Source organism: Daktulosphaira vitifoliae, unplaced genomic scaffold, assembly GCF_025091365.1.
Source record: "Daktulosphaira vitifoliae isolate Bord-2020 unplaced genomic scaffold, ASM2509136v1 Scaffold_1, whole genome shotgun sequence".
NCBI lineage: Eukaryota > Metazoa > Arthropoda > Insecta > Hemiptera > Phylloxeridae > Daktulosphaira > Daktulosphaira vitifoliae.
Genome location: NW_026099572.1, coordinates 43,099,597 through 43,125,931, shown reverse-complemented (window position 1 = coordinate 43,125,931; position 26,335 = coordinate 43,099,597). Strand labels below are relative to the sequence as shown.

The following is a 26,335-nucleotide window of genomic DNA, read 5'->3' as shown; positions in this document are numbered from 1 at the left end:
TTATATTTTTTTATAAATATAAGTTTTTTAGATTTAGATTTTTTCTTAGATTTAATAATATTGAAATAAATAAAAAAGGCAGATCAGTGGGGTCGCGGCATAGTGTGAAAATGACATAGATGGGACAATTATTGATGATATCTGACAGTGATAAAAATCTTTATCATAAGAAGCGCATCATTGCAAATCTGTAGATAGTGTTTAATTCTAAGAAATTGGTGGATAATTACAGTACCAACATCAACTCTTATTTCCTTAAGTATATTCTGATTAGTGGTTCGTTGATTTAAATATATAATATATGAATTAGGGTGGTCCTTATCTACATAGGTCTTTTTTTTTATTAAATTCAATCAGGACGCCCACTAGAATTAATTTATAGGTTAAAAAATATATTTTGTGAAGTATTGTGATTGTCCAATGATTTTTTCCCTTCCGCAGAAGGATTAAAATTTAATAAATAGGGTTAAAAATTAGATTTTTACGTATAACTTGTTAAATTTTACTTGAATCAAAAAAATTTACCATATAAAATATGTTTAAAAATGTATTTCCTGCAAAATATGTTATTTTATGTTTTACTCTATATTGCATATTTAATTAAATAATCAATAAAACACATAAATACGCTAATGTTTCCTCGATTCTAATTTTTTGAGTAATTCAGTCTTTATTAGCGTAATCGACAAATTTTTACAAAATCTATATAAATTATAAAATTTAGATTTGAAAATTATATACAAATATTGTTTAGTAATATTTTTTTCTAAATCTTAGTCTTTCCTACGAATATGTACATTGTACAGCGCAAAAGTGGTTTAAAAATCAATCACTAACATTATGATTTTAATCTGGTTTGGGAATTTTTTTTACATCAAGCTGTTTGTATAAAATGTGGACTTTGTTCTGTCATCGTATACCGGACTAAAGAATACTTTGAAATCGTTGCGATTATTACGATAACACTATTTTACTGTTATAGTGATATCTCTTATACAATTTTATTGCAATTGCTATTTCTAGTTTTAGTTCTAAATCTGTTGGAGTTTTTTTTTATTTTGTATTTTTTTTAATAATGAACACCAGATCAAGGGACAAAATTTACTTAATTAATTATAATGAAAATCAAATTGTCGGATCAAAGTTGCCATCAAATATTGAAGTATTGAGGGTAATTTTTTACAATATGAGGAAAGTAAAATTAAACTTGCGAACCAGTGCTCATTTGGTTATTAAAGAAGTTGAAGTATTCTGGGAAAAAGCAAGAATACCAGTCAGAAAATTTCAAAGGTGCATCGACAAATTGGAGTCACTGTATTTAGAATGGAGAAATTTAAACAAAAGCTCTAAAAGGACATCATTGATCCACGAAAATAAGGAAAAGGATTTCATTGGAAAATTTAACGAATTGTTCGATATTTCACATGCAAATGCCATGGAAATTATGACTATTGAAGAAGATAAATTATTTTTGATGTGTCAACGAGATAAGGAAACAAAAGTTTGCATGGCTAGTTCAGATTATAACTTATACTTACAGGAAAAACATGAACTAACACAAAAAAGCTTGAAAGAACAAAAAGATTTGAAACTTCAAAAATCTCAATTTATGTTCAGTAAGTATTTTATTATTAATATTTCATTAGTTCATAAATTAAATAACAAAAAGTATTTTTTTTTTTTTTGAACGGAGTAGTTATTTTAGACTGTAGTACAAGTAGTATAAGTAGTAAATAAGAAGCCATCATGTCTTGTGATGTTTCCGAGTCTAATTTCATTGATGAAAATGAACCTGGACCATCCTGTTCAAAAAAAAAAAAAAGAGGCAAACGACAGTTTATTACATCAAAACTTGTTGCCGCTTTTGACAAATGTAAAGTAAGTGATAGAAATGCCATATACTTGTTAATAGCAACTGTAGAGGATTTATTTAAAATGCTGGTTTTCTGCAAATATTGCTATTGAAGATCCTCGCATAGACTTAGAATGCATGAAAAATCTTTATGAATACATAAAAATTGACGATGCCGTAGGTTAAATAGCACTTAAGAAATTTAGCAACCACTTATGATATGTCGCGCCTGATAAAGCCTCAATGGCATTTTTTGATGATCAAATACCTGTTGAAGTAAAAAGACTTATGATAAAATCATTACAAAGTAATGAATTGATATTAATTTTCCATAATATTTTTTTAGTTGTGTTTCTTTATAATTAAAGTTTATTTTTATTATTTATTAGTTTTATATTATATGTTTTAATCAATTGTATGTTATAAGACCAAGATTTAGATTTAGAAAAAAATTTTACTAAACAATATTTGTATATAATTTTCAAATCTAAATTTTATAATTTATATAGATTTTGTAAAAATTTGTCGATTACGCTAATAAAGACTGAATTACTCAAAAAATTAGAATCGAGGAAACATTAGCGTATTTATGTGTTTTATTGATTATTTAATTAAATATGCAATATAGAGTAAAACATAAAATAACATATTTTGCAGGAAATACATTTTTAAACATATTTTATATGGTAAATTTTTTTGATTCAAGTAAAATTTAACAAGTTATACGTAAAAATCTAATTTTTAACCCTATTTATTAAATTTTAATCCTTCTGCGGAAGGGAAAAAATCATTGGACAATCACAATACTTCACAAAATATATTTTTTAACCTATAAATTAATTCTAGTGGGCGTCCGGACAAAAATAACTTTGAAAAATAAGAGCCACCCTAATATGAATAAATACTAATTGTAGTAATTAAATTTAGTATGAAATTGGTATTCAATAATTTAATATACATTAATTTAAATTTATACGAAGAAATTATAAAAATAATAAAGTAGTTTTATATTTCTTTACTTTTAACGCGTTTACAAATTTAAAAGGCTTGATGCAATACTTTTCAATAAAAAATGTTTGTTACTTATAAAAAAATTATAAGTTTTATACACTGAAATACAGGGAACTTTCGTCACAAAAATAATATACTTTTCTAAATCAACATTTCGCGATGTTTTCAAATGTGCAATTAAACTTTTTTATTACTTCTAAGTTTTAATACTATTAACGTATTATTAAAAAATAAGTATTTACATATAAAAAAATAATTAAGAACAAAAAAAGGTTGTTTTAAATTAATAATGATTTTGATTATTAATATGTTAAAAATATGAAAATGACATATTTAATGCATTTTTTTAATCGTTTAAAGTAGATTTTTGTGAAAGTTTATAATTAAAAAAAACCCAGCACAGGGGGGTCGCGGTACAGTTGTGACGTGGTATTGTTGGATCAAGTATAATGATATCTGACAGTGATTAAAATCACTATCAAAAAAAAACGCTTCGATGCAAATCTTTAGATAGTGTTTAATTTTAAAAAATTGGTGGATTATTCCAAAAGCTACATGATCTGCTAGTTCATTATTAATATCCTGATTAAGATAAAGTATGTCGAATGAAAAAGGGATTATTAAAAAATATTATTTCTCATAAAAAAATAATGTTGATCCATACACTTTTCAATATGTCATAGCATTATAAAGTTAAAAATGTAAAAAATAAAATCGAGAATTTTCACACAATAATAGCATTTGGTAGCCATTGTCACAATAAAGATAAAATAAAGTCCGAAATTTTTATTTTCCATAATAAAGTAAATTACATTATCTTTAACTTTAGATACATATAAAAGTGTCAGACTTTCCGGAACACTTTCAAAATTTAAGTTGAAAAAGTAAATTTTTTGTGAAAAAGTTGTCATTTTGAATCAATTTGTAGGCAGGTAAAAAGTCAGATTTGTAAAAAAATATAACATAGGTAAAGACATCATGCATCTATAAACAAAAGAATTATATTGATCCATATATCTTTCAAAAAGTTATAACATTATAAAGTTTAAAATATAAAAAATAATTGTTTTACAAAAATCGTGTTTTTTTTATTAACTTTGATGTCTGTTTTTACTATGAAGATAAAATAAAGTCTGAAATTTTTTTTTTCCATAATAAAGTATGTTACATAAGCTTTGATTTAAGATATATAAAAGTGTCAGTTTTTCCGGAATACTTTCAAAATTTAAGTTGAAAAAGTTAATTTTTTGTGAAAAAGTTGTCATTTTAAATCCCCTTTGTGGGTTGGTAAAGAGTTAAATTTATAAAAAAAATATATCAAATGATAGGTAAAAACATCAAGCATCTATAAAAAAAAAATTATATTGATTTGTTCATTTTTGAAAAAGTTATGGCAGTTTTAAATTAAAAAAATTGAAAAAATTAGCAATTTTTAAATTTGTAAATTTTTTGGAGATTTCCCCCATTTACAGGGAACGAGGAAATTTTTTTCAATTTTTGAGGGTAATGTCTCTGACTAGATACGATTTGTGATCTTTTGACGTATCATTGAAAGAAATCGGTTCGGTGAGAGCTGAGAAAAAGTGGTAAAAGACGCAAAAAAAACAAAAAACCCAGCCCAGTGGGATCGCGGCATAGTGGGGCGTTGCATAGTTGGGTCCAGTACAGATTTAATCTGACAGTGATTAAAATCACTATCATAAGAAACGCTTCGATACGAATTTGTAGATAGTGCTCAAAAAATTCTAAAAAATTTATGGACAAAAGCAACATCAACTTCTATTTCCTCAATTATACCCAGATTAGTAATTCTTTCAATGATATATTATATAATTTTTAAAATTAATTGTTTTAAATTTATTATTGATTTTGATTTTTAATATGTTAAAAGTAATCATTTTGTACCTACTTTTTTTATCATTTAAAGTGAAAGTTTTAATAAAAAAAAAAAATGAATTTATTACCATAACTTTTAGCTCAACTTGCAAGTTTGAAATTGACATTATTAAATACAAAAAAATGAAATTGTTAAGATTAATATGCAATAAGAAAATTTTATAATTACTTTTTAATTTATCAGAGAAATTCGATTTTTTTTATATTTTTATCGTAATAGATCCCTTAAATAAAAATCAAAGTAATCATTTCTAATTAACTTTTGGTGTTTAAAAAGATTCTGCAATGGAAATATTCAGAATTTATTAATTTTAATGATTATATATCTAAAAAAACTAATAAAAAAAAGTTGTTAAAAAGATTTACTCAATTGAGCGTATTATAAAATTTGATTATAATTGTAAAAATCCATATTTAAATTCAGGTGAAATTAAAAATCATTTTTCTTTTTAAATTTATGATTTATATAGCAACATGTTACCATAAATTTTGAAATATTATAGTCTAATAGTAGCACTCACAAATAGAGCAAAAAAATGAATAAATTACAAAGTAAAATTATTTACTTTTGTAGTTGAATACTTTTATCATATCAAATCTAATTCGACAATAAATACTTTAAGAATATTAGAAATTAATGATTTTAATTGTTTGTATGGAAAAAGCTGCTTAAGCTACTTTTATTTACTTATTATTTTATTTTTCTTGTTGTGGAAATAAATATCAAATAATATTTTAAACGTTACATCTTTTTAAAATTATTTTATTTTAATAATAAACCCAACCTAACTTTAGATTTTTGTTTAATTATAAAAATTTATTGTGAGCTTTTCTTATTGGATAGCTAGTCTCGTTGCTAATGTCTTTGTTTAAATAAACATCGCGCCGGCAGACAACACAGAGAAACTTACGAATATATTTGCAGTGTTTAATTTTTGTCTTGGTAATTATTGTTCCGCATCCTTTCAAGGTGCTTTATTTTAGCACCGGGACACATTGGGCCACCACAATTCTGCCTTGATAAATTTTTTACATAGATATAGATATTTCTGAATTTTGTTTTGGCCAGGCCAGAGGAAAATTTAAGAAATATTGGTATTGATCTCTCAAAAAAAAAATATACTCTCTAAAAAAAAATACTCATTCAATAGACGTAAAAAAATCAATAAGTAAAAAAAAATCAAATTGTTTTTATAATAAAATACAGAGTGTTTAAAATCTTTTACAAGTAAGATCAGTCTTAGACTTTGTGTAATTAAATCATATTATTTAAAGTCTTGAATCGTTTTTAGTAATTAATTATATAGACTATATGACATATAGTGTAAATCGTATACGTAGTGCGTTTAATACGGAAATCAACACTGGATTACTTGAAATATTATTGTATTATACAGGACGTATAAATTAAAAAAAATTAATTAAAAATCTATTAAATAGAAAATTTTATGAGAATTAAAAAAATCTTATCGTTAAGATTAATATTATAAGTAGTTTTATAATTACTATTTATAATAAATTTATCAGAAAAGCTCAATATTTTTTTGCATTTCTATTGTAAGAGATAACTTAAATAAAAATAATAATAACTTTTGGTGTTTAAAAAGATTCTACAATTGAAATATGAACTGAATTAATTTTAATTATTTAAAGCTTAAGTTTTAAAATATTTTTTAAAAATATTAAAAAAATTTAATTGTTTAAAAAATTACTTATTGCTTTTTCAATTTACATGGTAGTTTTTATGAAGAGTTATATAGAAATTCGGGTTTTATGTAACCCCATTGTTTTATGAAAGAACTGTCTTATTTAAATTTAAAAGTAATAAATTATTACAGGATTTTTGTAAATACTTAATAACATATGAAAATTTATCATTTTGCATGTATTAATTTATCAATATTTAAGATGAACTGGGTTTTAGGAAACTTCGCTGTCTCAATAGCTAAAATAGAAAATTTATCTCATTTATTTTGTATTAGATGAATTTTTTATTGACTTAATCTTCATTACACAGTAATGTTGTTCCATCCAAGAGTTGTTATGAACCAGTAATTTTCTTAATTACTTTATTGGCTATTTAATAAACTAGTTAATTATGTACTTAAAAAAAAATTGAAATAAATAAAATTCAAAAATAAATAATTTTTTTTAAATAACAAAGTACATAATTAACTAGTTTATTTAATAAACAATTAAGTAATTAAGGAAATTTCTGTCTGATAACAATTTTTCAACTAATATTTTAGAAATTATTAACAAATTAAAGTTATGACTGAAGGGTGAGGATTGCGTTAGGGTGTTTTTTCACTAAACATTTACTTAATTAGATTATGATCTATTAAATAAGCTAGTAAATTATGTAATTTGCCATTTGAAAATATAAAATTGACACCAAGTGATTTATAGCTCATATATCAAAAAAAATACGTAACTAAAATAAACTTTTAAGGGTTACAATTGTAATCACTAACGTCATTTTAATGTATCACGTAGCTTAAGAACATACGAATTATTTTATATAATAATAAACAATTTTTATTTAATGAAACAATTTTTGATAAATTTTCATCAGTCTTATGGTTTCTAAAATAAATAGATGCATGGAAAGGTTCACCTAGGGGAGGCAGTTTGAACTATATACAGAGTGATTGACTAACTATGCATCACAAATTTTCTTTAAAAATATTAGTGTTATCATACATGTAATTATTTTATTTGTTATTAATCTTTGTTGATCTACTTTACAAGGAAAATAAAGATTCAATCTTCATCCCTAATCCCTCAAATCAATATCAACATCAGCAACCTAGTATTCTCAAAAAATTCTCAAAAAAAAATAATCAATTTTAATAAATTCTAAACGAGATATCACTATTAAAAGTTTTGGGAATTTAACAAATAAAACAGTAGTCGGGTAAATACAGTAACATTAATATTTAAGTGTACAGATAAGAACTATCGGTGTATTGTACCGCGACGTAAAATTTGCGCGTCTTTTATAAATCAACATAAGTAATACTCACGTCTTTTAAACTTCAATGAATCATAGCTCGCTGATAATTAAAAAAAAATAAAAAAAAAATTTTAACATAAAATCTAATCTGATTATATATTAAAAAAAATAGGATTACCATTCGAAAGTTGATACTGATTTAAAGCATAAAGGATGATCATAAAAATGTAATTTTACTCACTGAGCAGCCCAAGATAGAAAAATAGTATTTCATAATGAAAAAAAAAGATAACTCTTATACTTTCAGAAATAATTTGTGAGGCATAGTTAATCAATCATTCTGTATACAGTATAAAATGTAACAAAATACCAGTGTATCTATTAATAACAACCGTTAATTGTATTTCGAATTCTATTTTATTTTTACATATGTACTAGTAAAGGACGCCAAATTTGAAGAAAAAATATTTATGAAATAATGAGAACATAATAACGCATTTTTAGAGCTAGACAAATATACCAAACACCATTAGTGGCCAAGTTATCAAGAAATTTATTTTTTACCGATTTTGTAAAAAATACACTTACTGCTAAAGAAAAAATCCGAAAAGAAAAAATATAAGTCTCTTACTAAGGGAAAAGTAGTAGCTCGTCAGACATACGATAATTTTGCTTGGTACAACTCAATATACGTAATTTTTGGTTAGTTACTTTAGGTTGTTTAAGCAGCGACGTATAGGCATGATTTTACCAGCCTGGGGGAAATAGAATATGGAAGCTCACAAGATCGAGTTGTTCGCCGATGACGTTAAAATGATTTAACGGGATAAGGCCATAGGCTAAACATGACTTAAACATCTGATGCGGCACGGCAGCTACAGCAGCAACAACAGCAGCATCGTAGTTAAACAACGTTATATTTTAACGTAAAACGTATTTGTCATAGTACACACACATTCAAACAGGATCAATGTTGTAAACAACAAATGAACTTAAAGTAATCCTATGAAATATTGTGCCAACGCGTTAGGCACACGTTCAATAGTTTTTATCAACGTTAAAAAACACAACGACTGGAGGAATGTGTAGTAGAACACATAGAATTGGTATTCAGCATTTACAAAATATCGTCTTAGAGTTAAACGACAGCGTCGGGGGTGAATTGGCAAAACTGGACATAGAATTGTGGCAAATCAAACGCGCGGACTATTCGTACGTTGAACAGTTTGAGTGTTCCTAGACTTGAAAATTACCTTTTTTATTTGCTGACTCGACATTGACTAGCCGACTGTAGGACCCGACGGTGGAGTTAGGGAGGCAACGTCATGAACTGTATCTGAATGTAGTCCTCAACAGGCGCCACGGGGGTTACCGTAGATCAGACGTGGAACACCAGGGCGGACTGCATCTCACCTGTGTTACCGTTGTTCTTTGTCAGCACTGTAAGAACATTTATTACTATGTTCTTACCGACTATATTATACACTTTAATACATATTAATTAGCATAGATGGAGATTCTGAGGTGACAATTTTACTTGTCTGTTGCCGGGAGCTACTGAAGTCAAACCAGCAAAGGGCAGTTGCTTTAGAGTGGCTGTTATAGCTTTCGATTCCATTACTTTGTCTTAACTTATTTTATTTAACGATTTATCTATCGCTGACTGTCATCAGAGCCAACCAACTACGACTTATGAGGAGGATATACCTACTTACCAACTGTACTTGGTCAGACGTATTGTACATTACATATAGTTTATATTTACTGGACATTTAAAATACATCTTATATTGCTGGTGACATAAAAAAATAGTTTAAGTTTTTATATAATCTACAACTAATAATCTATTTCTCTTTCGGGTAATTAAAACTCATTTATGGAGATAGTGACAACATTTGTAGCTTCCGATTTATGGTCTTGGTCGCACAGTATTAAACAGATTCCTTAAGAGCCCGTACCTGCTATTTATATACTATTCACTACTCTTCTAAAATCATTAAAATACAACAATTTATTTTAAATTTATTTCAACAAATTAAATTGTCAATAATCCTTGTCACTACAAGGCCAGCTGGTGGTTTACTTTTCGGTCATAGACACAATGATCACCAATCCAATGTGCCGTAGAATAGTGGGCCAGTCTGTCCCTGAGCATGAGACATTTCAAATGAGTCAACTATAAAACTTAGTACATCATATTTAACCTGTTAGGTGTTTCAACTATAATAGGAATAACCAAACATTAAATTTTAATTTCTTATATATTGTTGAAATTCTTAGAAAATAAATGTAAAGTACTGCTAAAAAAAATACTATAGTTTCTTTAAGTTGGACTGATAGAATTACTAATGAAGAAGTTTTAGAAAGGGTATCTGAGGTAAAATTAATATGGAAGAGTATACAGAACAGGCGAAATGAATTAATAGATCATACTTTAAGACACGACGGGTTGCTATTATTAATCTTAGAAGGAATAATCGATGAAAAAAATCATAGAGGAAGTCAAAAATTGCAATACTTAAGTCAACTAATAGAAGATCAAGGATGTAATTCATATCAAGAGTTGAAGAGGAAGGCTAGTGATAGAGAAACATGGAAGTTGTTGCAAACCAATCATTAGAGTGAATACTACAGAAGAAGATGACATTTTTAATTTACTTGCATTTTCACACGTTAATTGAGAATGTGTAACACCAGTCATTTCAAAAGTGATTGATATTACCCCATTCATTTTGATCAGTATTTTCCTTTTGACAAGCAATCAGAAAATATTTTTAATCGATAAACCAATATACTATTAGGTAAATAATTTGAATATAGAATAATACTCATGTTTTGTTCTATACGTACATATATAAATTAAAAATATATAATATTATGCTTACCTTAAATTAAATTTCTTGAAAATTTTTTTTTAGATAAATAAACTTTGACAACTATTTTCACACATTTAAACGTGAAAACGTTTTTTGATAATATTGTTCTAATAAGATTTTGTTATCATTCTTAATCTATACATATGGTCAACATAATTTTAGATGCAAGGGTTTATTAGATAATGACGTGACCGGTATTACTCATTGACTATAGTTCCCCCAGTTTCCCCTACCACTAAAAAAAACCTCAGATTCTTTAAGTGTTTTAAGTAAAAAAATATAAAACTACTTTATTAATATTAACTATTGGCTATAATAATATGATTGCTACTTGTATCACCATGTAAACCGCTAGCATTGAATTAATACATTAAGGGTAATTATTTCTTCAATTTCCGTTAGAAAACTTGTATAAATCTTGTGGAAATCAAAAAAACTTATTTTATTATATTATAACCGTTTAAAGGGCTAACAACCATTAGAAATGGACATTAAACATAAATATAACAAAAACTCATTAGATAACTGTGTAGATTATGATAAGAAATTTTGTATCAGATGATGTGTAGACTAATAAAAGTCAAAAATCGCAGTCTATAAATTATGGTCGAAAATTGAGTACCTTCCTGATCAAAGTCGATCATGAACGTACAATATTATCTAATAATGCTGTATATGAAACTTCAATTGTATTCAATTCTGGTGACCAGTCTGGTAAAATTGACAATGATGATAATTGTGTCATATCTGAGTAAAATTAAAAAAAATTTTTTACAGAATTCCATTAGAAAATTATGAATGCTTTTTAGGTCATGGAGTTAAATTCATCCAATGTATCAAGACTTCTGCTTCCAACCGATTCACCGCGTCGATCATTTTTTTCGGCTATATGCCGTTGTTGCTTAAAATTACCTGCGCGTATCCGAAACATGAAAGAAATTCGCGCTCTAGCGTATGAACAATTTTGTTGTCTCTGCGCCTATTGGGTACGCTTTCGATCCATCTACTGAAGCAGTCAGTCAATAATAATAAATTCACTTTACTCGTGGGTGTTCTAGGGCCCATCAATTCTGTACTTCCCATAGCTGCTTGGTTGGCGGTTGACTATTAGGCGTCTGTTTAGGGGCTTAATTAAAGCACGCGTAAATATTACATGATTTCACGTACATACACACAACATTTTTTAGCCTCTTAAAATAGAACCGTTGTTTTACCGTTTGATAGGTCTCTCTCCATCCGGGAAAACATGCTAGGGAATCGTCGTGGTCATGCCAAACTACGCGTTGTAATTTGTTGGTGGGTATGACGATCAGTTTGTCACGCACCGATCGTTACGCAAAAGTCCGTATATTAAAAAAAACCTTTATTTATAATACACTTTTGCTCATCCGTAGTGGAAGGATGTATGTTTAATTTTTGTGTGATCGAAGAAAGAGACGGGTCGCTTATTTTGCCAGTTTTGTATTTCCCTCCTCGTAAACGGTCGCTCGTAGAACGCATCGTTTGTTTCGGCAACAGCATAAATATTGTCAAGAGTGATGGAGATTAGGAACGACTGTGTTGTGAGGGTACCCTTATAAAATTTTCATCGAGAACATTTTCTTCAATAGCGGACCCCAACGTCGAGTGGCGTGACAATACATCTGGCAATGCGTTGTGTTTGTCGGGCACGTGTGCTGTGGTTAAATTTAGGTTACCTAAGAAGAGTGCCAAACTGGTTAATTTACTGTTATTGCACTTCGATTTGTGTAAAGAAGTCAACACGACGTTGTCTGTATACAATTCAAAATGGGTCTAAAAATGACCTAAATTTGTCTATGGCTCATATGATCGCGTTTGACAGAGACGTAACGATTTCATGGTTTTAATATCTAAAATTATATAAGTTAAAATTAGATAAATATGTGAACATTTTCCACAAAATAGCATACTTTTAATTGAAACAAAAAAACGTTTTAAATAAATACATTGAACTTGAAATCCATACATTTTTATACAAGATAAATAATCAAATTTATAGGATGTTCAAAAAACTTTGGAAATTATTGTATTCTGGGACACCATTCCAATTTGATCGAATAACAGTAATTAAAAAAAAGTTAATATTAAAATAATTAATATTAAAATATACAAATATACAAATATGTTAGCCGACCATTCTAAATATATTTATATATATATTTAAGTGTTATATAATACAATTTTTAACGGTAATTATAAAGTCTCATTAAAAAACATTACCATACTATATTTTTAAATGTTCTTGTAAGCAATTCTTATTATAAACACAAGAATCGAAGAAAAAAATTATCAATATATTATAGGTAACATAATAATACAATTTACATATCCTGTAAAAGTTATTGGTAAAATAAAAATAAATAGCTGTAATTTTTTAACTGCCATTAAAAAAACAGAATAATATTTTTATACATATATTTTGACTAACATATCTATGATATAAAATAATAATGAACACATTTGCGTATAATCATTTTAAATCTTCTTTAATTCTCGGCTAGTTATAAATAATATTAATATTTTATTTTCAATGGAATTTTATTCGTTGATTTTTATGTCTATAGGCATTTTCGTTATAAAAGTAGATGAAGTAGTAAAATGCAATTGTAATTGTGTTAACAATTATCGCGATGATTATAAATATTACATCAAAACAGTAATTGGTCACATTCGTTCAAGTATTGGATCAAATGAAATGCTAAATCTAAAATTCAAAAAAGATTCAATTTGTACTATTAGAATAAAGGAAGCTTTCAAAACTGAAACAAACTACCAAAATTTCAAGAATAACTATTTTTATACAATAAGTCTACTAAATTTCAAGTATACTGAAATATTAAAACACTTTCTCGATTACATAGACATTATTCTCCAAAAATGTAAGCAATTTCATGAAAGAAACTTAAAAGAAAATTTTATTTCTTGTGTAACGTCACTTGTTGAAGAAGTGAAAAATTCTAAGACCATGTTTGAAAATCTCTACAATGCTATGGCATTTATAAGCTATATAGATGTCAGATTTTTGTTTAAAGGAGCAATTATGCCGAATGTTATAATTGATGAAATAAACTTTTTTCTAAAATACGTACTTCAAAAAATATTAGAAAACAGCCATTTAGATCTCAACAGTTTACCAAATATTGAAGACACTGAAATTAATTTTAAGAATTTAAATGAATTTCATGCAGTTGCATCAAAAATAGTTGACAATCTCTATCAAAATAGTAATGTTATTATCGAAACTTCTATAAAAACCAATTCGACATCAAATCAAATTAATGAAGATGACTCTTACCTAGTCTATTTAACATGTAGTAAACTTAAATCGTTTTATAATGAAAACATAGAAAACTGGTATAAAAATCTTGGCTTTGAACAATTTCTCGATCCCAAAATACCCGAGTAAGATTGCCTATATTTATATTTACTTTCTATTCTAATTTTATATTAGAAAATAAATAACTTAACATTTTTTTTGATAATATAAGACATTTACATTTAAAACTTACGTTAATTTTATGGTAATTTGTAAATATGCCAAAGCCACAAAATAAACTTAGTATGTTTGTTAATTTTTCTTAACATATTTATTTGTTTATTTATTTAATTTATATTAGAGTATTATTATAATATGAATATAGTAAATTTGTATTTTATAATATCATTTAAAATACTTGATTTTATGAAAAAACTTACATTTTAATAATATTCTGTAACAGCATTATTTTGAATCATGTATAGCGGCATTTTATAGAGTTTTTTAATGTAAGTTCATTTACATAAATACCCCATTTTGTGCATAACAAATATTGGGCGTAATCTTATACGTCTCAAATTTCCAAAATTGTTAGATATCTATGAATGAAATACTTTAAAAAAAATTGTTTTCCGAAATCCTTTGTTTTGCCTCAATATTTTAATACAAATATTCATTTTAATCATTTTTTTAAAAATTAAACTGAATGGAAATAATGCAATGTCTCATTAATTCTATTTTAATTTATTTAATCTGTGTATTTCATAAATAATTATAATATTTTTTTTTTACTATAGACTCATACCTCCAATTGATCCAAATATTAATATAAATATGGCAATTAAAGCTTTCAATATACTTCGACAGGAATCTGGTTGGAAAACAATGGAACATATAAATATAGTTTATAATGAAAAACTATTTAGCGTAGATTCTATAATGAAAGATCCAATAGATAAAATGAATTTTCAAATAAAAAAAGAATATGTAATACAATTATTAAGATGTAGATACACAGAAATAATTAAAAATTACCAAGTGTTATCAACTGTTATATTGTCACAGTGCAATACATATACGAATCGATTCAACTACAATTGTTTGATTAAATTCTTTGACTCGTTCAATAAATCTAAAATAATGTTTGAAGGTCTGCAATCAGCTTTAATTACTTTAAAAAAATCATTACTTTGGAATATTACTGCAATGTCTCATTCGAATTTACAAAAAATATTAAAATGGGTTGACGATTTTAATTGTTTATTGAATAACAATGAATTTTCTCAAGATAAATTTCTCGATCAAAAAGGTATTCAAATCACCGATATTATAAACAAAAAAGTTGTAGTTTTATTAAATTTTCGTAAACAATTTTATATTGATTTAAATAGTGAATTGGGTAACATGAACTCCCGTTGTAAAATGAAAGATAATTTTTTTGATAAGACCCAACTTGAAAATTATTTTAAGTATTTAGCAAGTAAAATGAGTACTTCATATTATGAACATTCAATCCAAATGTATCATATTGCATGTAATTATTTTGACGAGTTTTGTGAAAATGTTTACAAATCTTGTTATGAAAATTTAGGATTCAGAAAAGTTAATCGTCTCAACAAAACCTCTGATGAAATAATAATGGTGGATTAGATTGATTATTCTCCTACTTAGACTTTACTACATAATAAATGCTAAATATCAACCAGTTGCAATAAGTAAATTTCATAAAATTATTTCTACAGTAAATTTACTAGATCACTAGATTACTAGTTACATTTAATATATAAAAAAATATATATATTTTTTTTTTGTAAATTGCTGAATAAAATAATATTAAAAATATTTTGTTAATATATCTATTATTAGATATAAGTTTCAAAAAAATAATGTTGTATGGTTTATAACGTTATGAATTGCCATTTTTTCTTCGATTTAATAATATTAAAATAAAATATTGTAAAATATTTTTAACGTAAATTTTTTAAAAGTGTTAAAAAATTTAAGTTGTTTAACAATCTACTTATTTTTTTTTTTATTTACATGGTAGTTTTTACGAAAAGTTATATAGCAATTTGGGTTTTTTGTAACCCCATTGTTTTATAAAAAAAATTGCTTATTTTAAATTCATAAAAATAAATTATTTGAGGAATTTTGCAAATACTTAATAACAAATGAAAATTTATCTTGTTGCATGTATTATTTTAATAATTTTCTACAAAACGTTTACAATATTTTTAAGAGAAAATGGGTTTCAGGAGAGTTAACTGTCTCAATAGCGTAGATAATTTCTTCCATTTATACTGTTTCCACTCTTTCTACATACTCTGTAAACTTAAAGTAATGATTTCTAGGTTCCCAGGGGGGGGCATTCAATTCTTTACTTAGACGTTAAATTAACTTGATATAAATGACAGGTCGAGTGTTTTACTTGACACTCAAATAATAAACAAAGTCAATTTATTAGATTTTAAGAACATGATTCTATTACGCATATACAAATGAAAACACTTGCATATAGTAAGAACATTCAGTGGCATATTTTGAATGATTTTTTGGGTGGTGTCTAACTTTTAATGAACCTCACAAACGAAAATTATAGAAATGTTTACTGACGTAAAAAAAACTTACTATTTTTCTAATTACTATTTTAGGAATTGACAAATAATTTGAAATTTGAAAATTTGGTACTGTTGTATCATAAAAGAAACAACCCTAGTATCTTAACTTAAAGTAATAAAAGTTTAATAATAACTCAAATGTATTTATTATAGATATAATTAAACAATGCAAAACATACAAAATAAATATACACTAAAAACACAATGAAACAATACACAAAATGAAAACTTAATGTCATAAACGTACCGCGCGAAAAGAGATTACCTTCGGTGCTCTACGATTCATTCCATTTCGTCTTATATACTAAAATATTTTGTTTTTCTTCTTTTTGCAAAATTAATAATACTATCGTTTTCAAAAATGTTTATAAATATTTAATTCCTGGTCTAGTAATAATAGATCAGGAAATTACAATTAAACGAAACATTACAAAAATGTTTTACTTTCAGCTTTACAAATGATAAACTATATTACAGTATACAGACTGATTTTTTTATCATAACCCACTCATTTACTTGTAGAATAAATATAATTTAAACATTATTTTTGGTTTTCTTTAGTTACACATTATTCTTAAATTATTAACTATTTAAAACTTTTTATGTTCATCCCTTGTGCCTTGTAAGGGTGTCAACTTTGTCTTTTTGTCTTTTAAATGGGAACACATATTTTGAATATAATAAAATGTTTGGATTTTTAATTAAATAGTAAATGGCATTTGAATTTTTAATATAACTTTATTAGTTTATTAGATATAAACATTTAAAGTTTCAAATTTTTGAGTTAATATACATGTATAATACACATGATGATATGATTACAAATACAGGTAGCTAAATGGTTTATATGATATCAATGTCGCAGTCACAGAATGTTTATTATCAATTATAACTATCATAGATATACTTTCTGTATTGTCAGTTAGTGTATTTACAAACTCACAACAATGTGCCTTACTACCATTGATAATAACAATGCTGTGTACCTGCTAATTTCTTTGAAGTTGTTTTAAACAAAGTAACTCATAACTAAATACTTTATTTATAATAAGTAAACAAATAATAAAATCTCCTTTCAGTATTGATGTTCGTAAATTACTTGCTTTTGATGATGTTTCAGTGTCATTCCACTTCGAAATTATAAATAACGATTCAATTAGGTACACAAAAAGCTCAAGAAAATCATTGACAGCATAAAAACGTTCAACTCATTTAGTCGCACATAATTGTTTTAATGATTTTTTAGTTATACATTTTTGACTTTCTTCGATTTGACTTTTCAACACATCTTTTCGCTTTGGGTATATGAAAAAATCTCTAACTTTAGATGTTGTTCCTAATCAATTTCGTGTTTCTTGTATAGAAGATGAATAAGAAATAGCAAGGTTTAAAACATGAACAGCTCAATGAACAAACGTTGCAAGCGGATAACTTTGGTGAATAAGAGATTGAGCTCCGTTAAATTGACCAGACATAGAAACACATCCATCGTAACACTGTCCTCTAAGGTATTTTGTTTCTACACCAAATGAATGTAAACTTTGAATAATAATATATAAACCTTTTCCAGTAGTATCTGTTGTAGGCACAAACTGAAGAATTCTTCCTTGATAATCATATTTTCAACATCTAAATATCGAACACACAAAGTTACTTGTNACATATGATAATCTTAAATCGTATGAGGGTCCTTATCCAATGGTATTAAAAAATTTCTTAATTGAATGGGAGATGGACAAAAAAGGAAAAGCTTCTACATGGACATTACNTGTTACGATTTTATTTAAAATAATTTTATTACAGGATTCAATTATTTCATTTTGAAGTGTTTCACTTGTATATTTTATTGTTACTTCAGCTTCCAAAAATGATTTTAAACGGTCATTTCCTTGGGCTCTGTATTTTAATATTTTTCTAAAATTTCCTTGATTTTCTTGGATAATTTGTCATTTTCTTGATATATATTGAAGTTACAAAGATAGCCGTTATTGTCAAAAAAAAAAAATAATAATAATAATAATAACATTAAAAATGCAAATAATAATTAAACCTATAAGGTAGTTAAACCCTAAAGTTATTTTCGATTTGTTAAAGTCGTTAAAATTAATTCAAATCTCCTGTTATTTTCTTTTATCAGAATTATTATGTCATTAATTCAATTATTAATTAAATTGTTAAACTATATTATATATTCAACTTAATAAATTTTTATGTTGATTATANTAACTGAAATAATTTAATGTTCTTACATATACAAATATTATAATATACAGTTATGGATAGAATTAAGTTAAAAAGTCAGCCAATTATAAATTTTTAAATTAACAAGCGTATCTACTATCTTAACTTAATTTAAATTTTACTAAATGACGATTCATAAAGAATTTCATAACTTTTGTATATTTTTTAAATACTACTTTAATTATAAAAAATTCTTTTCTGTATTTTTTATGAATGCGGTATATTGAATAGGGGTAACTAAACTTATTTGTTTATAATTCTCTAAACTGATAAACTATAAAATAAATTTAAAAATGAACTACAAGTTCAGAATATTTCCGTTGTTATTATATTTTTGCTACGGGTATTTTTGTTATCTAAATGACCCAATGAAATCCAAATAATTTCTAAAAATCTCTGATAAAATGTAGATAAATACGTGTCGTCGAATCCTATCAAATTATCTTCAATTTTGTTATTTATTTAAAATACCATTTATTTTATAGTAAATAAATATAGTATATTATAAAAAAAGTTAATACCAATATATCAGGCATTTTTTTTAAGTCAGTGGTGTCCAGACATGGAGGACACCCCCCCAAAATACGCCACTGAGAACATTAACATAAAGAAAATAACATCACCCAGTCATCTGACACTTGCACCGCCGCGTGATATTGCAATCCTTTGAATGCTCCACAACAAATCCTTATCACGTTGACAATCACGCGTGTCACGATTATTTCTCAGGTGACAGTACACACTAACTGACCGAAAAATAGAGAAACATCACCGGCGTATGAACGTTTAGAATACCATTCCCAAATGAGAAGTGAATATTCAATAAAAATATACGTTTAGTTTTTCACTTATACAGGCCGACACAAAACCAATAAAAACTATGGCGGATCAATATGGTCACCAGTCATCAGACTCAACGGTACGACACAACTCCAAACACGTCATTACACGTACGTAAAGACATAGGTGGCCATAGTGCCGGACACAACTACTATGACTGTCGTAGGTCAAGCGGCGAGAGGGAGTGGGCGATGATAAGCTACATGGAGCTTGACGGGGCTACACACGTAACTTTTGAACATACCCACTTAATTTATTAAAATTTTAATAAGTCAATAACAATTTTAGGACGAGTATTTATTGAGCTACATACTTTTTAATACATAAAGTGGCTATGTAGAAAGAGTGAAAACAACTCTTACTAGGGTAATTCTAATGAAGTAATGTTTGTAGTGAACGAAGTGTATGCATACTCCACTTGCGCTTTATACCCACTCTATGTAACAAAAATTATGTTATTAAAATGCTTGTAAATCAATGAGTACTTGTCCTAATATTGTTAAGAACCTATCAACATTTTTTATAAGAAAAATGGCCATTTTGAAAAAAATATTATTTTTTCTTATTAGTGATAAATAATAGAAAAAATGCATTAGACGTAGTCAAAAAAGTAAAGAATATTTTTTAAAAAAATACCTATCAAAAATTATGAAGTTTTTGGCGTCATTCGTGTAAATTGATTAACTTCTACTGAACTGATTTTCATCAATGATACATAAATTGATCATAAATTTAGTTACAGTATTCAGTTGAGATTATCCGAGCGCAAGTATAGCACCTATTTGTTGACAACATATCATTTTAATAAACAAATAAAGCATTTTGATTTATAATTACTATATTTTTTTATGCATTCATAACAATAATGACTATAAATCGGATTCTACCGTAAACACCATTTGATGAGATACGTTGTTATTGATCTCTACAATAAAATTACATTTTATCTTCAAAAATATAAAGAATTTGTCTTTAATACAATATAATTATACATTACTTTGTTTGATTTTGTTATTGGATATTTCTAAATTATTCCCACACTATGGTTCTAGTCACTGGTATTATAAAATGAAATCAATAATAAATACATTTTAACATATCCTAATCTTAAAACTTTTGTGTTTTAATCGAATAAAAACAATTATATAATAATCAAAATAAGATAAAATATTAATAAATATAGAATAAGTTGGAATATGATCAATTGGTTTGTATAGAGGTTCTATTGCCGTAGAATTCAAGGGTTCGGAACAATAAAGACAAGCATAAATAAAAAAAAACAATGGTTCTATTTGTTAAGGTTTAAGATAAATAATTTAAATGCTCTTTTAACAAGACACGAAGTATTCTTGAAATAGCAGTAGCTTCCTCTCTGATATGTAGTCGAAGTGTTTACTGTAAGGTACAAACTGGTCAATAATAATTTAATTCAGAAATTTTATTTTATCTATTGCTTTATAGTTATTTACACAAATTTTTAATACCAATAATTTGAGATAATGTAAATTCACTTACTTTGTATTTCGCTGTGATCGATCTAGACTCGATAAATATTTCAGCGTCCAAGGATTTGAAACTCATATTTTATATATATGTACAGCATATATAATATGCACACATGTTTTAGATTCATATCTATTTCAATATATTTTTTTATAAAATATAAATTATTTAACAATAAAATATAATTAACAATACAAAAACAAAGACAAACAATAAAAATAACAATATTTTAAGTATAAAATTACAGCTTAAGGCCGAAGAAACTATATAATAAATAATACTTAAGCACTAATGTGATGAAAAAAAAAAATTGTTCATTTAAGTTTAACTATATTCGTCCAATTTTTTATTGATGATTTGCTGTTTAACATACAGTAATCGTTATTTGTCACAGATACAACTCTATATTCTCTATTATAAGGAAATCGTTTCCTTTAAAAATAAGTAAGTAAAAATTCTCTTGATAAATATCATAAAAATAATTTACGGTGCATTGAAACTGTATATTTTTGTGTTCAGTATTATTAAAACTAAAATAATGATGGATTTGTATTTTAAATCTAAATTTGTAAGCCATTTAAAAAACGCAAACGGTTGATTGGCTAAAATAAAATAAATCGTAATTTAAAATTAATATATATTTTGAATTCTCGTTGGTAAAAAAATTGTATCCAGAAATTATTTAGAATTTTTTTTTAACATATATTAGTATTGTTTGAATGATAAAAAAGAAATTTTTCTACTAAAATGAATTAAAAATCCATAAATATATGAGAAATACCTCCGACTTGTCATTTTACTAAATATTTAGCGATAATCTAAAAAAATATAATTTTATATTTTATTATTTATTTTTCACACAAAAATATATTTGAGAGTTAAAACCAGTGTTAAATTACTTAATTTTGTTTCATAACTTACTAAAACTTGGTTTTAATTAAAATCTTACGTAAAAATTGATCAGTAATGAATCAAAAAATCTTTACAATTAAAAAAATCATGAAATAGATTTTTTTAGTGTAGACAAGACTGCATCAGTTAATTCAAGTTCTATACAAATAGATCTTGGTTTATTATTTTGTTTACTAAATCGAATCACTGAAGAGAATAATAATAGTAAGATAATTAATATAATATATTAATATTATAGTATTTACATTGATTATAAAAATGTTGTAATAATAATTTAGAAAATACTATAGTTCAATATATTAATAGTTTTATAATTTATACATTATAGCAACTGCTTTAACATATTTCCATTTAAATCTATAGCGAAAATTGTCAGACCAATGTTTATATGCTGAATAGGAAGTATAAATATTCGTTTATTTGGTTTAAAAAATTCCCAAGAGTGGATGACACTACCATCATCATGCCTTAACTGAACAACTTTTAATCCAATATCTGATGTTATTAAATTTCTAAAAAATTTTAAATATTTATAATAAATAAAAATAACAGATAAAATTAATAACTATTAATTTTTTGTAAACCAAAAATTAATGTTGAAATAAAATACAAGAACAAACCTTTTTTTTACATAATTTGGAATATTTTCATTGATATTTTTTTCATTGAAAGTATTGAACCATCTAAAAAAATATTTTTCACTTATTTTTCTTATTAGAAAAGTTTTTGTTCAAAATTACTTGTGAACTGAAAGAATTGAAGCACATCCAATAGACCAACATACTGTTTTCGACTCATTATTTTTTATTGCATTACATAGTTTTGAAGAATTATTATTAGGTAAATCAATTTTATTATCATTCAAGTTATTTATACAATTTTCTTCAATGTATACAGCATATGTTTTCTTTTTAAATACATTTTCTTGAGCAATATTTTTACCATCTAATGTAAATGTTAAATGGACATTGTCAAATCCTCTACCCATTATACCATACTTGGAATGACCTAAATCAAATATGTGACCAATTTCATGCCATACTGAACCTAATGTAGTACTGAAGCATCCACCAAAATTTCCTCTATGGAAAATTAATTTTAATGAACTGAAAAAAAATTACAATACATGTATATAAAAACTTTAATAGTGTTACCTAAAACAACTATCATCTAGGAGTAAGCTGGTATTGACTTTTTTCATATTCATAAAACATGGTAAAATTTCTTCTAGTTCACTAGGCCAAGTATAAAGACATCCTGTACCAAATAAAGCTAATCCACCTCCTCCTAATGCAACATGTCCATGTAAATTTTTTCCATCCCAATAAGTACAAGACAAAAATGCCAAAAATTTTTTAACATAAGAATTATAGTTGGCAGTTATTTCACGAGCTATGTGCTCCCATAGTTTTTCTGGGTTCATTTTAAACACTGACTCTCTTATTAGTGAACTCTTAATTATTTGACAGTCATTTTCAATTTGGAATGTCTTTTTCCCAAAACCCTGTTCATCCATTTTCTCTGCAGTTAGCATTTGAATTAATTTTAGACCTAATACTATCTTTTTACATGCAACATGAACTGAGTTATCATGATCCTTTGGTGCCTAAAACATATCACAAATATGATTTTAATTTTAATTAAAACAATTTTTTTTTATTGTAGGATATTAATGTAAATAATACTAAAGTAAGCACGTTAAAGTAATTTTAGGGACATTCCAATAGATTGAAATCAAAGAATTAACAAGTTTGTAAGCAAATTTATTCAATATACATAGTTACTAAAAATAAAAATCACTAGCCCAGAATCTAATATCAGTTAATATATTTCATACTTTTGAATTTACTTCATTTAATTATTGAACTGAAACTAGAAGATCCCAGTAAATCTGATTTAAGCATTATTTTAACATGATAGTTTAAAATGTTTAATTTTTGTTTTCAATTAAAGGGAATAATCAGGTAAGTCAAACTTATTCAGAAAATATTTTCTTGTTGATTTTGAACAAATATGATTTTTTTTGGCATAATTCAATACAAATACAAGTTCTATATTCCTATTAACCGTGGAGATATTTAATTTAGAAACAAAATTTATCATTGCTTTTAATTAGCAAATTTTAAATTTCTCCTCATAAAAAATTTAAAAAATGGACTTATCTGGTTATTGTGACAGGCCCTTCAATTGTAGTTTCAATTAAATTACAATAGTACACAGCATTTAAATAATACAACAGTAATTTTAATACTAATTATTTAGTACTGCTTTAACATTAATACTATTTAGACAATATTCAAATAACTAGTAAATATACCTGAAATTTTCCATCATGATCGGAACAAATTACATAAATTGGTTGAACTGTAAATTTGGTTCTTCTTGGTTTAAATACTAATTTTGTTGTTAATATTGATTTTCCATATTTAAGAGTTATTAAATTATCCCCATGTTTTAATTCTAATATCACTTTAAAATTATTTTTAAATACAGTCCATAAGGACGTATTATTAGAAGCATTATAATTAAATGAATGTTCAATTAATAATTTAGAATCATTATCGACTACATTTCTTATAAATCCTTTAATTAGAATAGTGGAATATGAAAACAATTCATTATTGACAACATTTGTAAGTGATATATTACCATTTTCTTCATTCATTTTTTAGTCTAATTTCACAAAATAAGTTTTAGCTAAAAGTATTATTACTTATTATTAAATTTTTCTTTTAAAAATTCCATAATTTGACAAATACTATGATTTATAGTACCTAACAGTATCAAATATAACTTAAAAAATTTAAATAAAACATTAAAGACAGCTATCTGCAAATGTGATTTTTATGTTAATAATTTGTTATCTAGGGGATGATCAATAGTCTTATCATAGGGTATGTTTCTGTTATCAATAAAATCAAACACAATTTATCTTTTTAAACATATTTTCAATAAAAAAAAAATTATGTTTAAATTTTTTTGAACTCAACAAATTTTACTAAAAAATCTTTTTATACATCTACACAGTCATAAATTATTTACATTATCACACAAAATTTTTCGTTTATCGATTGTTGATTTATCTTAGATGCATCATTTTTTAATGTAGAATTTCTATTTGCTATATAATCTGGTAACGGATCATTCCAATTCTCAGGAGGACTAGTTCTAGTTTCCCAAATATCATTGGCATAAAATGTTTTCCATCTATTATTTCTTCTATTTTTTTCACTTTGAACAAGAGATTCCTAAAAATTACTTTGAGTTTATAATATAAATCAAAATATGAAAATAAAACAAATTACCGCTGCTTTAATATCTTTTTTTGATTTCCATTTATAACAATCTTGATAATCTTTATGCCATTGACTGCAATCAATAGTATTTCCAAATATAAATAGCTGATGTAATCTTGACATAATAGAAGTACATTCTTTATATTCACTATTATATATATCACATGGTCTAATCTATAAATATTATATCTATAATGAGTAAGGTTTATATTAATGTAACATTACATTCTATGTATTATAACATTTTCATTAGATATATATTTTGTCCCTCCCAAATAGTTAATATTAAATAGTTAATAAAGCTTAAATAATTAATATTAAGAATAAAAAAATTAAATATTTACTTATCCTTCAAAAACATTTGTAAGATTGTTGTAATTTTGTGATTTTTTAGAAATGAAGAAGTAATATCAAATCATGCATTAAAGGTTAAGTGCGTGTGACTTAAAAAATATTTCTATAATCTTATTACATGATATAAAATATATATATATATATATATAAGTTTATAAATATAAAATAATATTATAAATAATAAATATTAAAATTTAACTAAAAATAATTCTAAATTGTACCTAGGTTTTAATGGATTTATAGAAGAGATTGCTTGTAATTATTTAAAATCTGAGTCTAAAATTTTTAAATTACCATAACTTCTATATTTTTTAATTAATAAAATATTATTATTATGAAACAATAACTAACCATCCATGTATCCAATGATTTAACATCTTCACTAGCTTCATCAATCATTTTTTAAATCAAATATAAAAAAGTAATTACAATTATACTTCTTTCAATATTATATCAATCCAAAAATGTAATCTAATGACTAAAAAACAAATCAAAAGCAAAATAATGATACATAAATTTTAAAAAACATAACTTGCTAAGATTTCACTCAAATCTTTGAGTACCTAAGAAATCACACCGGTACGAAAAACATTGGGCTTGATAAAATTGTATTATTGTTAAATAATCAAAGAGGTTATATAATAATAACAAGTGTATTTCATGATAAAATACTAACAAAATGATAAGAGGAAAACGACAATCA

The 26,335-nt window shown here is 25.4% G+C and overlaps 4 protein-coding genes across 4 annotated transcripts in view; 2 read left to right on the top strand and 2 right to left on the bottom strand.

Annotated features, from left to right (window-relative positions):
* LOC126895313 (uncharacterized) overlaps window positions 1–15,674 on the top strand; it is a 145,344-nt gene extending 129,670 nt beyond the window's left edge. The window contains exon 3 of the mRNA XM_050667048.1: window positions 15,019–15,674. Coding sequence (XP_050523005.1) covers window positions 15,019–15,518 — 500 coding nt within the window. The 3' untranslated portion in view covers window positions 15,519–15,674. The remainder of the gene's footprint in view (window positions 1–15,018) is intronic.
* Window positions 804–1,816, top strand: LOC126895328 (uncharacterized). The gene is made up of 2 exons (XM_050667067.1): window positions 804–1,616; window positions 1,697–1,816. Exons 1-2 carry the CDS (start codon window positions 1,076–1,078, stop codon window positions 1,735–1,737), a joined length of 582 nt encoding a protein of 193 aa, XP_050523024.1. The 5' UTR covers window positions 804–1,075; the 3' UTR covers window positions 1,738–1,816.
* A 5,578-nt stretch (window positions 15,675–21,252) lies between the features above and the next one.
* On the bottom strand, window positions 21,253–24,647 carry LOC126895320 (uncharacterized). The gene is made up of 5 exons (XM_050667058.1): window positions 24,300–24,647; window positions 23,137–23,588; window positions 22,723–23,064; window positions 22,603–22,665; window positions 21,253–22,494 (listed from the first exon to the last, which is right to left on the bottom strand). The coding sequence occupies exons 1-5, from the start codon at window positions 24,645–24,647 to the stop codon at window positions 22,305–22,307; spliced, it is 1,395 nt and encodes a 464-aa protein (XP_050523015.1). The 3' UTR covers window positions 21,253–22,304.
* Window positions 24,648–25,009: 362 nt separating this feature from the next.
* LOC126895329 (UPF0545 protein C22orf39 homolog) lies at window positions 25,010–26,218 on the bottom strand. Its single transcript, XM_050667068.1, has 3 exons — window positions 25,984–26,218; window positions 25,288–25,452; window positions 25,010–25,230 (listed from the first exon to the last, which is right to left on the bottom strand). The coding sequence occupies exons 1-3, from the start codon at window positions 26,029–26,031 to the stop codon at window positions 25,021–25,023; spliced, it is 423 nt and encodes a 140-aa protein (XP_050523025.1). The 5' UTR covers window positions 26,032–26,218; the 3' UTR covers window positions 25,010–25,020.
* Between the last annotated feature and the right edge of the window lie 117 nt (window positions 26,219–26,335).

Bases quoted from the DNA above. Each gene is read 5' to 3' on its own strand.
- LOC126895320 (XM_050667058.1), bottom strand. From the start codon at position 24,647: ATGAATGAAGAAAATGGTAATATATCACTTACAAATGTTGTCAATAAT. The intron at 23,589-24,299 runs GTATATTTACTA...GATATGTTTTAG, and splicing joins ATCATGATGGAAAATTTCAG to GCACCAAAGGATCATGATAA. The intron at 22,666-22,722 runs GTAATTTTGAAC...ATATTTTTTTAG, and splicing joins TCAATTCTTTCAGTTCACAA to ATGGTTCAATACTTTCAATG.
- LOC126895329 (XM_050667068.1), bottom strand. From the start codon at position 26,031: ATGATTGATGAAGCTAGTGAAGATGTTAAATCATTGGATACATGGATG. The intron at 25,453-25,983 runs GTTAGTTATTGT...TAATATTTATAG, and splicing joins AATCATTGGATACATGGATG to ATTAGACCATGTGATATATA. The intron at 25,231-25,287 runs GTAATTTGTTTT...AGTAATTTTTAG, and splicing joins AAAAAGATATTAAAGCAGCG to GAATCTCTTGTTCAAAGTGA.
- LOC126895328 (XM_050667067.1), top strand. From the start codon at position 1,076: ATGAACACCAGATCAAGGGACAAAATTTACTTAATTAATTATAATGAA. The intron at 1,617-1,696 runs GTAAGTATTTTA...TGAACGGAGTAG, and splicing joins AAAATCTCAATTTATGTTCA to TTATTTTAGACTGTAGTACA.